This window comes from Gracilinanus agilis, chromosome 4 (assembly GCF_016433145.1).
Source record: "Gracilinanus agilis isolate LMUSP501 chromosome 4, AgileGrace, whole genome shotgun sequence".
Classification (NCBI taxonomy): domain Eukaryota; kingdom Metazoa; phylum Chordata; class Mammalia; order Didelphimorphia; family Didelphidae; genus Gracilinanus; species Gracilinanus agilis.
Window position 1 is genome coordinate 447717819 of NC_058133.1, and position 16104 is coordinate 447733922.

Here is a 16104-nt window from a genome sequence, read left to right on the forward strand (position 1 = left end):
GCCTGACTACTGGTCCGGCTGTCCCTTCATTTTCCTCATTTGCTGACCTCTGTGGCTCGAGTTAAAGGCTCTGGGTCACAGGGTCAAGCAGAAAAAAAACAAAACCAGGGACCGCGTAACCCTCCACTCACTCACCGCAGTCTGCTAAACTGGAGGACAGGGATACTGATTTGGAGACACGAGGCCCCAGTTCCAATCCTGACCGCCACTTACTGCCTGTGTGACGTTTGGCCTCAGCAGCGCCGGTAAAGACTGAGGTCCATTACTTCAGTGGCCTTTCTTGCATTACATATGTGATCTTCTTTAACATACTTCCACCCACTCTTTCTCACGCACCTTAAGCCACTCCCATCCGCACTCTCACTACGGAAAACATGGGGAGCCAGAAAAATAGATTCCGGCTTTTTGAGCAGCAGAGAGGCGGGAAAGGGGCGGAGTCAAGTAGAATATCTGAGGAGTTGGGGGAGTCACGTGCACAGGGGCGGGGCTATCCCGGGGATCGCCCGACGTGACGTGATGTGACGAGAGGGTGGAGGCGGGCCGGGCTCCCAAGATGGCGGCGGTCGCCTGAGGGGCTCGGGCTCGGCTGCTAGGCTCAGGGGCTGCGGGCCAGGCCTGCCGGGAGGGGCTTACACGGGCGCCGAGACTCGAGAATGGTAAAATGACTCAAGGGAAGAAAAAGAAGCGGGCTGCGAACCGAAGTATCATGCTGGCCAAGAAAATTATCATTAAGGACGGCGGCACGGTAGGTTTCTCTTCCATCCGAACCCCTCCTCGGCTCCGCCGGAGACAGCCAACCTCCGCCCCGAGGGGTTGGTCTCCACCCTCGCCGTGGTCTGTGGCGCGGGCCCTAACGGCCGCCGCCCTCCCCAGATTCCCAGGGCCCAGAGCCCTAGTCCGAACTTCCCTCAGGATTCCCTCGGGCTCCGAGAAGTGCGGGCCGCGGAAGGCACCGCAGACTTTGCCCGGTGCCATATGCTTGGTTCCGAGGAGACGCGGAGCCTGGCACGGTTTGGGATCCCCACCCTTTCCTGCCCCAACCGCAGCTTTTCGAGTATCTGCTCAAATTATTCGACTTTCGGGGGAAATAGATGCGTTATCATCCCCTAGATCACTGTGTTAAAGGTGTTTTCTTGTTAATCTCCCTCAGTTCAAAGCGCCACCGCCTGCGCCTTGTTTGAAGTGCTCTAGGTGTGGGCTAGCTGCTCTGGGGTGTACAGTTAATGCTAATCGTGCTACTGTAAAGGGGCGAGAGCTTGAGGAAAAAATCTGAGTGCACTGGGCATCATAATAGGCTTCTGCGTGGGCTTTATTTAGTAGAATATGTGATGTGTGAGTAGGGTGAGGATCAGTTGGTCTAAAAGACCTACCCATCTTTATTTTTTTAATTGAGAATTCATTAGTGTTGGACCGAGATCGGCTTTGTTGCTGCGAAGAAGAATAAGAGTAAACTGAAAATGCTTCCACTTTTATAGTTAGTCTCCTGTGGAATTTCTACATAAAGTGTGGGCATGTATGTATATGTATGTCTGTGTGCAAGCATATAAACACATGCATACACATATGTGTTCCCCACGTGTAATAAGTGACTCAAAGGAGTATTTAGTAAGTACTGTGTTCTAGGCACGGTTCGTATACATGTGTATCTGTGATGAGCACACGTTGAGAGGTGCATCTATAGATATGGATGCGTAATGTATATCAACTGTCTTGTCCAGAAAAGTGTTAGGATACTCAGTAATATTTGTTCAATTGAAGTGAAAATGTTAATTTTCTCATTCCAAAACATAAATATGTTAAGATCGTGGAAATCTGTTAAGATGGAAAGATTTTTTTTGTTTAATAAGGCATTAACTTAGGGGTTTGAGGCATATCTCAACAGCAAATCTGTGAGGTAGGTGGTAAAATAAATAGTATATGTTAGTGCAGCCTGGTGTAATGGATAGAGCCTTGGAGTCTAAAAGAGTTGAGTTCCAGGCCTGCTCTGCAAGTCATTTAACTTTAATACACCAAGATTACAAGTTGTAGAGAAGTTGTTGAATGAATTGGTAGGTAATATTTCCTCATCAGTGAAATCACAGTTTGGAATAATAAAGTCTCTAAAACTTTTATTTTATTGGATATTTGATGGGGAAGAGACATTTGATATTCAGTCCAAATTTTTTGTTTCACTTCCATTAATGAAATTACTTTGGTTTGTTTAAGAAAAATCAGAATTGTCTTTACTTTGTTAATAAGTATCAAGTCATGATAACCAAAGTTTCTTTAAAATAATTTCCCAATTTTTTCTAAGTTTCAATACTCACTAACAATGCTAAACTATCTATTTACAGTACAAATCATATCATTGCAAGTAAACATGATCAATTTCTAACAGATTGCTTCTAGACATAGTTTACATTTAAACGCATTTTCAGTTTTATAAAATAATGTATATGTTTTAGTAACACTAAATATATAACAATTGTGTCAAAAATCCAATATTTTTGTACCTATAAAATGAGCATTTAAACCTTGCTAACCCTGTTAACCCTGTTATATATTGCTTCTTTTCCCAAATTTATACAGTGCAGCCAAACTGATCTTTTCACTATTCCCCACACATGACACCCCATCTTCCATTTATATGCACCTTCACATTGACTGGGTCCCTTCCTGGAATATACTTTGTCCTCTCTTCCACTTCTTAGAATCCCTGGTTTCTTCCAAGCACCACTTTCTACAGGAGGACTTTACTGATTTTCTTCTAACTCCCCTAGATCACCTTGCATGTATTTTGACTATCCCTGTTTGTACATATCTTTACCTCAAGAATGTAAGTTCCTTGAGGGTAAGGAATATTTCACTTTTTTCTTTATATCCTTAATACCAGAGAAATGGGAAATGAAATATTGACTGAAGAATAATTAATGTGGAAGTTTGACTAGGCAGGAGAGTATGAAGGTGAATGAAGTGTACTAAACCTGGAAAAGCAAATCAGAACCAACATGAGAAGGACTTTAAATGCCAAAGTCATTTATAATTGAACCTAGAAGTTTATTAAGAAGAGTGAATGATCATATCCATGATTTAGGAATGTAGGAGAAAGAGACTTGAAACAGGAAAGTCAGTTTGGAAGCTGAATTAATCATTGTGGCTATGTGAGTGGAGAGAATAGTGGGAATTGTGGAGGTAGACACAAGATTTGACATCCTATTGAACATGTGAAATGAGAACAAGGATTTAGTCTTTCATGCAGTCAATAAATGTTGAGCATATACAGTGTTCTAGGCTCTTTGCTAAGCTATAGAATAGCAAGGAGGCTTGTGACATTGGATAGAAAAATTATACGAAAGAGGGTAACAAATAAGAAAACTAGAAGAAGGGGTTGGCAATAATGAAGGTCTTTGAATGCCAGCGGATTTTGTATTTAATCCTGGAACCATTATGGATATATTGATATAGGAGGTGACAGGGTTGAGCTTGTCCTTAAGGAAAAGCACTTTGGGGGCTGAATGGAAAGTAGTTTAGATTGGAGAGAGACTGGAGGTCTGGAGACTTCCACACCCCCCAACAGGCTATTGCAGTAGTGCAGGGGGGAGGAGGAGGTAAGAGTTTGTACCAAACCTGTGGTTTCAAGAAAGCCAAGGGCGAAATTTGAGAGATCTTGCAAAGGTGAAATCAACAGGTCTTATCAACATCTGGATATGGGCAGTGAGAATGATATCAAAGTTGCATGAGTGAGGGACAGGAAAGATGATGTTTGTCTTCCTACTGTAAGAGGTAAGTTCAGAATGGAGAAGTATTTGGGGGTACAACTAATGAGTTTCCAGTTGATGTCTAAAAAACACTTGGAGAGATGAGGTTGGAGCTCAGAAGTGAGTGTGTTAAGATGGGTAGAGTTGAAAATCATCAGTATAGAAATAGTAATTAAATTTGTGGGAGCCAATGAAATCACTAAGTGAAGTTATATAGAAAGAAGAGAGGAAGACCCAGAAAAGAACTCTCTGGGACATTTAAGGTTAGAAGGCATATTTTGGATGAGAATCCAAAGATTCTGATCTGAAAGGGCACAGTTGGATAGATAGGAGACATGGGACAATGAGGACCTGCATCAGAGTTGTGGCAATATCAGAGGAGAAAAGGAGGCATAATAGAAGACGACATTTACCAGAGGTGAAGAGGAGTGTGAAAGAAAGTGAAGAGTCAAGGATGACCTTTAAGTTTTGAGTGGTGGTGACTGAGAGTATGCTGGTATTCTAAACAGTAACAGGGAAGCTTAATATTTGAAATTGGGAGTCTATCAGAAAATTCAAGATGGGGTTCCTTACCAATGAGACATCTAATGAGGAGGAGTAACCCAGGACAGGAGAGAGATGAATCAGAAAATGATGAAGGTTGAGATTATTTTTTTTTAAACCCTTACCTTCTGACTTGGAGCCAATACACAGAACTCTCAAGGAGCTCATATTCTCAGGATGGGGAGAAAACATTCAAATAATTGTACAGACAAGATATATACAGGATATAATTTGAGTTAACCCCAAAGGAAAGGCACTCAGATCAAGGAGAATTGGGGAAGGCTTTTTGCAAAAGATAGAAATTGAGATGAGACTTGAAAGTCAAAGGAGCCTGGAGATAGAAGTGAGGGAAATGGAGTTCTAAGCATGGAAAATCCCTGGAGACTAATGGAAACCAGTGCTTACAGTAGTGCCTGGCACATAGTAGGCATTTAATAAATGCTTATTGATTGATTGATAAGGTCTTGGGAAGAACAAGAAGGAAGCCGGTATCACTGGACTGTCACAGAATATGTAGAAAGGAAGAAGATTTAAAGAGCACTGAAAAGGTAGGAAGGAATTTAAATGCCAAGCAAAGGATTTTATATTTCATCCTGGAAAGGGAGCCACTGGATTTTATCGAATAAGAGGGAAAAGGGGAGAAGATTAATTTGACAGCTAACTAGAAGATGGACAATAATGGAGAAAAATTGAAGCAGAAAAACTATAAGCTAATGCTGTCCACACTTGAGGTGATTACAGATTGGACCAAAGTGTTGGCAGTGTTAGAGGAGAGAATTGGGTATATGAGAAATGTTAAGAAGGATGGGGGGGGCAGCTGGGTGGCTCAGTGGATTAAGAACCAGGGCCAGAGCCAGGAGGTTCTGGGTTCAAATCTGACTTCAGACACTTCCTAGCTGTGTGACCCTGGGAAAGTCACTTGACACTCCCCTTCTCTCCCTCCCAGCCCCCCCCCCTCCCCAATTGCCTAGCCCTTACCACTTTTCTGCCTTGGAGCCAATACTCAGTATTGACTCCAAGAGGGAAGGTAAGGGTTTAAAAAAAAAAAGAGAGAGAGAAGAAGAAGGCATAGGAGACAGACCTAGATAACGGAATACCTCGAACATTGTAAGTCCTTAATACATTGATTAAATTGATGGTAAGCACAGCAATGTGTTTTCAATACTCCTTGTCCTTTCATAGTATTTTCCTTTCTCTAAAGAAAGCAACTCCTATATTAGACTGTCTTACCTGCTAGTATTTAACAATTTTACCATTCCTTAACAGTCTTCTGGGACTGTCATTAACCATTTTTTGTCTGAATTATATTGTCTTTAAGTATTATCTTTATATTAGGGTAATCACTGTGTATATTGTTCTTTTGGTTCTGCTCTGCATCATTAGTTAATATAAGACTTTTAATCTTTATTTGGATTCTTTATATTCATTGGTCCTTATAAGGCAATAATGTTTTATTATGAAATAACTTTTAAAAATAATTAGAATATTATTACTAAAGAATGTGATTCTGAGGGGGCAGCTAGATGGCTCAGTGGACTGAGAGCCAGGCCTAGAGATGGGAGATCCTAGATTCAAATCTGGCCTCAGATACTTCCCAGCTATGTGACCCTGGGCAAGTCACTTGACCCCCATTGCCATGGGTTTAAAAAAAAAAAAAAAAAGAATGTGATTCTGTGACATTAGATTTGTTCAGTGAAGGGTGGTTTGAACTGTATGGAAGTGATAAAGGATATAGTGTAGATTATTGCATTGGATAGAAATTTATATTAGACTTGTAAGGTAATTTATATTTTACTGTGTCCTCTAAATATACTCATTGGAGACCATTTTTTAAAAATGACAGATTATTTCAATCTAATACTTAACAATATGAAATCAAAGAAAGTCCAGGTAATTTGTAAAGCCAGCAGAAATCCATCAAAAAAAGGTATTCAGGGGGCAGCTGGATAGCTCAGTGGATTGAGGGCCGGGCCTAGAGATGGGAGGTCCTAGGTTCAAATCTGACCTTAGATATTTCCTAACTGTGTGACCCTGGGCAAGTCACTTCACCCCCATTGCCTACTCTTACCACTCTTCTGCCTCCAATACTTCAAGACAGAAGGTGAGGGTTTATAAAATAAAATTAAACAACAACAACAAAAAAGGTATTCATCAACCAAAAAAATTTTTGTCAGGTTGTGGCCTTCTTCATTTTTGAGCATTCCTGCTAATTTTAATGACCCTTAAAAATTTTTTTTTAAACCCTTACCTTCCATCATAGAATCAGTACTGTATATTGGTTCTAAGGCAGAAGAGCATGAGGGCTAGGCATTGGGGGTTAAGTGACTTGCCCAGGGACACACAGCTAGGAAGTGTCTGGGGCCAGATTTGAACCTAGGACTTTCCATCTCTAGAACTGGCTCTCAGTCCACTGAGCCCCCCAGCTGTCCCCTACTGACCCTTTCTAAATGCATTACTTGTAAATTTTTTAGAGAAATGTTTTATGTACTCCAGAAATTTTGATAGTGATCTTAGAAGAAATTAACTTGCAATTTTGTGTTTTTTTTTTTGTTTGTGTGTTTTTTGTTTGTCTTTCTCATAGCCTCAAGGAATAGGTTCGCCTAGTGTGTATCATGCGGTTATAGTTATCTTCTTGGAGTTTTTTGCTTGGGGATTATTGACAGCACCTACATTAGTGGTAAGTAATTTTTGACTCATATATCTGTTAAATATACCTGTCCCTTCTTCTTTCCCTAAGGTCTCAGAAAATGTTGTCACTCTTTTACAAAGCTAACTTCGTTGATTTTTAACCCTTACCTTCCATCTTAGAATCAATACTGTGTATTGGTTCCAAGGCAGCAAGGGCTAGACAATGGAGGTTAAGTAACTTGCCCAGGGTCACACAGCTAGGAAGTGTCTGGGGCCAGATTTGAACCTAGGACCTCCCATCTCTAAGCCTGTCTCTCAATCCACTGAGCAACCCAGCTGCTCCCACAAAGCTAACTTTAATTATTACCCTTGATTCCTTTCAACCTTTTTTTTTTGCAGTCAGTATCTTTCTAGTATCTTTATTCTTTCCCTCTCCATCAACCTTTCCCTTTCTGCCTAAAGATCTCTTCAAACTTGCTATCTTTCCTTTGTAGTCTTTGGTGGTGTTTTTTAAAAACTTTTCTTGATATTATTTTATATCTCCTAGTAGTTCCTTTTTTTCCCTAAATGTTGGCATAATCAAAATTCATTCTTTAGTTTTGTTCTGTATTCTATATACTTTCCCTTAAATGTTTTTCCACTTCTGTGGCCTCAGAAATCACTTCGACCCTGACTTTTTCCCATCATGTTGTGTAAGTCACAGAATCTAGGTATTGGAAGAGGAACCTCAAGTAGCCTTTCTCTCATTACATGAAATACGAGAACTCCTCCCTTCCAAAGCTCTCTTTCTCCTTTTGGTTGGTTTTATTTATCAAAAAGATTTTTTTATATGGTCTTTTTTCCCCTCCATCATTTGTCATTTGTTTTTTAAATATATTGTTATTGATATTTTCTGTTTGTACAGAACATTTGATTTTGCTGGTAGCTATATCATGTGTCCATTTTTGTTTTTGTTTTTTGTTTTAACTTTGATCTTGTATTTCTTTTGTCGTAGAGTTTTTGAATTTTGTTTCTTCCACTGTACTTGCTACAGTATGAGGTTTTCTTTTTTACTTTCTATTTTGGGAGATCTGTTCATAAGACTATAGACTTAAAGCTGGAAGGTACCTTAGAAGCCATCTGTTCCCACGGGAAGTAGGACCCAGAGAAGTTTCAACATGTCCAAAATCAAACAGGTTATAAGTATAAGGGCAGAATTTGAATCTTAAGTCCTGTAGTGCACTTAACTTTTGTAAAATACTGCTCCTTTTTCCAAGCTGTGTGATCTTAAACAAATTACCCACTATCTACCTCAGTTTCTTTCATTGTAAAATAGGGATTATAATAGCACCTACCTCCCTGAGTTATTGTGAAGATCAAATGTGAGTAAAGCAAAGCACTATATGAATGCTTGTTTCCTTCTGAGTCTTTTCTTTTACTTCAGAAGGCCATTCATCCCTTCTCAGAGTTTTTTGTTGATATTCATTTTTTTTACTGAGATTATTGCAGAAATTGTTCTGTGATTTTGTCCTGGGTATCTTTAACTGCATGATATTTCTTCATTGTATGATGAGGTTTTTTTTGAATATTTCCTCAGTTTCTCTGCCCTTTCTTGTCTCTTCCCTGTTGGAACTTAGCATCTATCTGTTAAGAGGTGGACAATCTTGATTGATCTATTAAAAGTGTGATTCTGCTAGCCTTGGCTGATCAAAAGCCAGGTTTTACCTACAGTTTCTGACTTTCTATGACTCAGTAACCACTGTTCAGGGGAGGGATTATGCAGTAGAGGCCAAAGGCAGATATAATTATAAGAATTCAGCTTTTGCTACATTTCCCCTTCTTTTCATGCTTCCTTTTGATTGTAGTTCTTTTACTTCATTTAACTCAAATTTTGCACTGTTTTTGAGACGGAAGCAGTGAGAGCTAGGTTTGACCAGTCTTTTACTCACCATCTTGGACTCTTCCTCATGCTTTTCCTTTAATTGTTTTTCTTATCTCCTTGGAATTTTCCTTGTTGTTGGCTCCTTTAAGCTGTGGAAATATTCGGTGGTTCCCAGACTTTTTTGGCCTACTGCCCCCTTTCCAGAAAAAATATTACTAAGCCCCCTGGAAATTAATTTTTAAAAAATTTTAATAGCAATTAATAAGAAAGATAAATGTACCTGTGGCCATCACCACTCCCCCAGATAGCTGCAGCACCCACCAGGGGGCAGTAGCGCCCACTTTGGGAATCACTGATCTAGACTCTCTAATCTTTAGTCTCCTTATCTACTGGCTCCATCCCTGCTGCCTACAATCTTGACCATGTCTCCTTCATTCTTAAAAAACTCTTAACTTGATTTATCCATTCCTTTCTAGCTATTTGTCTTTTATTTCAACTCCCCTCCACAACTAAACTTTTTGTTTTTTAAACCCTTACCTTCCATCTTGGTATTGGCTCCAAGGCAGAAGAGTGGTAAGGGTAGGCAATGGGGGTCAAGTGACTTGCCCAGGGTCACACAGCTAGGAAGTGTCTGAGGCCAGATTTGAACCTAGGACTTCCCATCTCTAGGCCTGGCTCTTAATCCACTGAGCTACCCAGCTGCCCCCCAGCTAAACTTCTTGAGGAAGCTGACTACAATTTGTATTTCCATTACTTCTCCTCTTCCTCTCTAATAAAACTTCTTTGGTCTGGCTTCCAACCTCATCATTCAACTGGAACTGCTCTCTAAAATCACCAGTGATCTCTTAATTGCTAAATCTAAAGGCTTTTTCTCAGTTCTCATTTTTCTTTTCTCTGAAGCTTTTGTCATATTTAATCAACTACCTTCTTCCAGGTGCCCCGATTGCCTTACTAGTAGTTATTCAAACAGAACATTCCCTCTCCTTATTCTTTGCCTTCTGTGATCTCTCTCCTTTTCCTCTTAAGTTTCCCATACTTGAAGACTCAGCTCATCCCACTTTTTGAAGTAGAATATTTCTGGGTTCCCCTATTTGATAGTATTTTCCCTTTTGTGATTATTGTCCTTTAACTACAGACCAAGATAGTTGCCTGAATGGAGGCAGACTGCCCAGCTCCCATATAACTATTTCAATAAAAACCTAAAATGTACACCAGACTGAATAATGATCAGGAAATCAAATGAGAGAGGAAAAGCCAAGATAGTGGAGTGACAGGAAACAGTGTAGTAGACTCCATAAACTCCTTAACAGACTTAAGAAAATTCACCAGGCCAGATCCTGATAAAGACATCCCAAAAAAGTTACATAGAATCAGTTATCCAGCCTACCTCAGCACAGAGAGACAGACAGGAATATCTGTGGATATGGGGGATGGTGTCAAGGCAGAAGCATTCTGTACCTGGAAGTACTCTAGCACCAGGAAGAGTCTGTGTAGCAGATCAAAAAGAGATCCTAGCCATATCAGTACAAAAAGAGATCCTAGCCATATCAGTACAAAAAGAGATCCTAGCCATATCAGAGCAGTGGAGATTGTTGCAGATCAGCAGTTTTGTTGCCCACTGGCTAGTTTGGGGTCTCAGATCCAGGGTAAAGTGAGAAGGGAGCCTTTGCATAGAAGGAGCTTTCTTAGATAGAGAGGTCCTGGGTGAACCAGCAAGAAAAAAAATTCATAAGCCAGCAACAGTAGTATGGTTCATACTCCAAACTCAGAGCAGAGTCTCTTCTAGGCTATAACCCAGCAAGAAACACAAACCGAAGGGATTCTTCCATTCTGAACCAAGAAAGCTTTTTCAGCTGGCTAATGGGGTAGAATCCATCGGCAATCTATTCTAGAACTCGGGTTGGGGGGAGATGAGGGGGTAGCAGTAAGACTTTGCCCTGGATCAGACCACTTTGGGACAACTATAAAGCCTTCCCCTAGTATTCCAAGAAAGCAAGAACAGGACCATTCCACACCTTCCCTCCACAAGTGTGACAGTGCCCTTCCCTAACATCAGGTCTGAAGTCAGGAAGTAGACTGGAAGAATGGGCAAAAAAAAAAGAACCTCACCATAAATGGGATATTGGCAGAGATGCTTAAGATCAGAATTACTCCAAAACTTCTATAAGCAATACCTTAGAGAAAAAGACAGCTCAGCTTAGGCAATAAACTCGGGCTTACAAGAGATGAAAGAAGAGGTTTCTAAAAGAGTTTAAACTATTTTTATAAATAGAATGAGAGCACTTGAAAAAAACTTGAAGAAAAATGAGAGCTGTGGAAGACAGAATTGGCAAAAGAATTAATGGCTTAACATAAGAGGTATAAAACTTTGTCTAGGCTATAAACTCCCATTTAGAATGGACCAAATAGAAGCCTTTGGCTTCATGGGGCAAAAAGAAATATTGAAAGTCAGAAGACTGGTGGGGGGGAGGGGCGGGATAGAAAAAGATGTAAGGTATTTTATAGCAAAAAAAAATTCACCTGGAAAAACAATAAAGAGGAATAAAATTAAGATTCATTGAATTATCACAGTGACTAAAAAAAAGAGCCTAGCCAACATTTTTCAAAAAAAACCAAAAGACTGCCCAGATCACTTAGAACCAAAGATCAGAGTGGCAATACAAAGAATCCATCTCTGAAAGAAACTCTAAAATGAAAACTCTCAGGAGCATGATAGCCAAAATCTAGATTTTACAGGTCAAAGAAAAAACTACTACTTCCAACTGGAAAGAAAGAATTCAAGTGCTGAGGAACCAATCAGGCTCATGCATGATTTAGCAGCCACCACTCTAAAGAGCAGAGAACTGCAAATATGATATTACAGAAGGCATAAGATACATACTTACAGCCAAGAATAACTTATCCAGCAAAATTTTTTATAATGCTACAGGGAAAAAATGAACCTTTAATGAAATATAGGACTTAAACATATTCCTGATGAAAAGACAAAAGCTGTGGAGAAACTTCATATTTCAAAAATGAGGGAAGAAAAAAAAAGGTAAATGTGAATGGGCTCTAATGAAGGACTAAACAAGGAGAAACTGATTAATATGGCTAATGTGGAAATATGTTTTGCCTGACTTTTATATCAGATTTCTTGCCTTCTTAAGGGGGAGGGGAAGAGAGGGAGGAAGAGAATTTGGAACTTAAATTTTTGAAAAAACATGTTTAAAAAATGTACATGCAATTGAAATATATTTAATGAAATAAATGTATGGAGGAAGGAGGATAAGCTGCTTACATTAAAGTATGTGGAGATTCAATTTACTAAACATTTATTAAACACCTCCTATGTGCCAGTCACAAAGAGGCAAAATATAGCTCTTGCTCTCAAGGAGCTTATAATAGAGAACATGCTAACAGATATCTAACAGATATATACAAAGCAAGCATAAATAGGAAATAATGAAAAGAGAAAGCTCTGGAATTAATAGAGACTTTCTGTAGAAGGTAAAATACTATTATCATCAGGAATCATAGAAGGAGTCCAATTAGCTAGGGACTCAAGCCTGGGAAAGGTTCTCTTATGTCTTGATATGATCTTAAGAAAAGAATGGAAAGAGGAATATACTTGGGGATTGGAGGAGGGAAAGATTACATAAACATAAATTTAAAATTACATAAACATAAACAGTAAAACTTGACAAATTTGGGTTTGGATCTTTAGTAGCTCTGTGATTTTATACAAGTCATTTCACCTCTGTTTCCTTCAGTTTCCTCAACTTTAAAAAGAGGAAACAGTACCTGTTTCACTGCTTAAACACTTAGCACAGTGCCTGGTATATAACAAGGCATTATATAAATGCTTATTTCTACCACCATAACCATCACTGTTCACACTCATACTCATAAGAGAAATAGGAAGGAAATAGACAAAGATGTAAGAGGGAATTAGAGGGAAGAGAGATTAAGGGAGAGAAATTAGTCCCAACGAAACAAACTCTAAGCAAGTACAAAAATATACCTCTTTTTGAGGTGGCAAAGAATGAGAATCTGAGGGGTCCCCATAAATTGGAGCAAATTGTAGAATATCAATATGATGGAATACTATTGTGCTGCACTAATTATAATGACCAACCAGGGTTCCAAAGGGCAAATGATGAAACATGCTGTCTTCTGAGAGAGAGAGAGACAGAGACAGAGACAGAGAGAGAGAGAGAGACAGAGACAGAGACAGAGACAGAGAGAGAGAGAGCAAGCTTAAGAATATAGACTAAAGCAACATTTTAGGACATGGCCAGTGTGGAATTTTATGATACATGTTTATAATGAGTTTTGTTTAGGGGGAGAGTTCGAGAGAAAAGTGGATTTGGGATGATGAAAACAAAATATTTTCCCAAAAAAGAAAGAAATTCATTGAGGAACTATAAAAAATTGTAATTCATAACTAATCAAAAAGTCAACCAGAAACTTATGACAAAAGGAATTAGAATTTCCAGGAAAGTTACTACCAGCATGAGGAAACAAGCCTGTACCCTTTCAGTGTGACTAGAGAAAGGTGTAACCTGTAGAAATCTTGTTTCTAAAAGTAATAGGAGCAAAGGACTCCTATAGAAGTTCCAGAGCAGTTAGAAATCCTTAGGTTGGGCAGAATCCTGTAAGAGAAAGGTTGAAAGCTATTGAGAGGCAGCTCATACCAGGACAGCCAGGGCTTCAAGGTCTCAAGCACTGTGCCCTAAAATATATGAGAGAGCCCTGAATATACAGTATTAGAAACCTTGTTAATTTTGAGGGCTTAACATTGGGAAGTGGACATCAGCCCAGGTGACCCAGGGCTGACCATCATATAGTATAGTAAGGCAAGGCCTTAATTCTGAGAAGAAGGTGGAGAGATGAAAACCAAAGAAATGGAGATTCAGAAGTGTTTAAAAATTCAGTTTAGAAGGAACCCTTGACTCCAAATTTCAAACAGATTCAAAGGGGGTGGGGGGAATAGATTTTCCATAAGAGATATATGAATACCTAAAAAATAGGAGGAAAGAGATAAATAGGAAAGAATTGTGGAGAAAATAAGTACCTTCAATGAGATGGTAGTAATTAAAGAATTAGCTTACCCATGTAGCACACTATGAAAAATAGTCTACTCTAAACCAAAGATAATTCAATGCCTCTGTTATACAGCAAGAAATATTAAAATAAATTAAGTTTTAAAATATAAGAATATATAAGATATGATAATTTAAAAAATTTGAAAAAACAAGTTGAGGCATCATTTTAGTATCATTCATTGAATTTACTGAGTACCATAATTTTTTTTAAAAATCTTGAACACTGTTTCAAGAAATCATGATAAATGAAAACAACTCAGATACAATAGAGCAGTAGTTCCCAAACTTTTTTGGCCTACTGCCCCCTTTCCAGAAAAAAATATTACTTAGCCCCCTGGAGATTTTTTTTTTAATTTTTAATAGCAATTAATAGGAAAGATATATGCACCTGTGGCCATCACTGTCCCCTTGGATCATTGCAGCACCCACCAGGGGGCGGTAGCACCCACTTTGGGAATCACTGCAATAGAGCCAGAGGGCAGAGTGAAGATAGGAAGCTTCTAACAGTCACTACTTGAAAAGGAAAACACCAATGAATGCTATAACCCAAATCAACTACAACCATCTAGAAAGAAGGAATTCAAATATCAAGAAACTCTATAATCATGATCATGCTAGATGTGGCAGTTTCACTAGAAATAGATTTGGAAATACAATATTTCAGAAGATAAAATTAATATAGGCTTGTAACCAAGAATAGCTTACTTTGCAAAGTTGAGTATAATCCTACAGAGTGAAAAACAGACCTTTAATGAAATGGAATTCTTTCAAGCATTTTTTGAAAAGAGCAGAACTTATCTGGAACTTTGAAATGCAAACACAATAATCCATAGAAATATAAGAAGGTAAATTTACTTTTACAATTTCAAGGGGCTTTGTGATAATGTTGCCAATATTTAATAGAAGGAGAAATAAATATCTCCTCATATCCTTAATGTCTTAAAAGGATTGAATGAATTAAAAAAGAAAAACAGGATGTGGGGATGGATTGATTCTTTTCTGAGGGTTTTAAACAAAAACAGGAGGGATAAAAAGAATATACTAGTGTCTGAGGACAAAGAAGAGGGCAAAATTTGGTATTTCTCATAATTGAGATGTATTAGAACAATATAAAACATGGAAAAGGAGATAGGGAGTGAACATCAGATGAACCTCACTTATCTGATACAGACACAGTATGGTTGAACACATGTACACAAACAGCTAATGGAAAAATACTAGGGTAGAAATGTATCAACTTCAACCTAAAACAAGAGAAGAGTACATTAAGAAAGATCAAGCAGGTCAATTAACATGCAAAAATGTACTTGGTCCTTTGAGTTGTTCTTTAATATTCTGGCCTTTTAGAGTTAAGAGTGAACTCCTTGAGAGCCTTTTTGTATCACAGTGCTTAGCATGATGCCTGACACATACCGTAGGTAGGTACTTAATAAATGCTAGTTAACTGTCATGGAATAGTTTCAGGCAAAACAAACATCCCAAAAGAACAGATGAAAAAGTAAATGGGAGGTTGACCCTAAATTTGGAGAATAGCTGGACAAATATTATTATGTTGTAAGAAATGACAAAAAAGATGAGTTCAAAGAATCCTAGGTAGTAAACTCTAATGCAGAGTGAAATGAGTAGAACCAAGAATATTTTATACAAGGACAACATTGTAAAGAAAAGCAATTTTGAAAGACTTAAGACTTTGGATCAATGAAGTGACTAACCATGTCCTTTGGGGAACTATGACTCCTTTTGTATAACTGCTTATTTTTTTAAATGAGGTTTTTTTTCCCCCTTTGGTTTTTATTTGGGAAGGGAATGTAAGATGAATAGTAAAGATGCAAGAAGAAGAGAGCCATTGAAACATTTTTTTAAAATAAGCAGAGAACAGAAGGAAGCACAGATAAGCAAGACAGTTCTGAAAGAAACTTATGTACTTTTTTTAAACAGGTGGTATGAATTGTAGATTCGTAGTATCATATATAATCCTTTTTCTATACATATGAAAATGTTCTTTTGTTTTTGTTGTTTAAAAATCTGAATAAAGTTTTAATTTTAAAATAAAAATACCTTCCATCCACTATATATATGGGTTCTATATACCTAGTTACTTGTTGTCTCTTCCATGACAATATGAAGTCAATTATGGTGATTATTTGCTTTTCTTTGTATCTATCTCTAGCACTTATTACTTTTTGACTTGGCACATAGTGAATACTTAATACATGTTTGTGGGTTGATTAAAGATAGTCAAAATTGA

General features: G+C 38.3%; 1 protein-coding gene across 2 annotated transcripts in view; it reads left to right on the plus strand.

Moving 5' to 3' along the window:
• Positions 1 to 513: 513 nt before the first annotated feature.
• Positions 514 to 16104, plus strand: part of MFSD14A (major facilitator superfamily domain containing 14A) — a 44124-nt gene continuing 28533 nt past the window's right edge. The window contains exons 1-3 of one of the 2 annotated variants that reach the window (XM_044672143.1): positions 514 to 745; positions 4742 to 4828; positions 6862 to 6957. In XM_044672143.1, the coding sequence (XP_044528078.1) occupies positions 662 to 745; positions 4742 to 4828; positions 6862 to 6957 (267 nt within the window). In that variant the 5' untranslated portion in view covers positions 514 to 661. The remainder of the gene's footprint in view (positions 746 to 4741; positions 4829 to 6861; positions 6958 to 16104) is intronic. The other variant, XM_044672144.1, reaches the window with a different exon arrangement.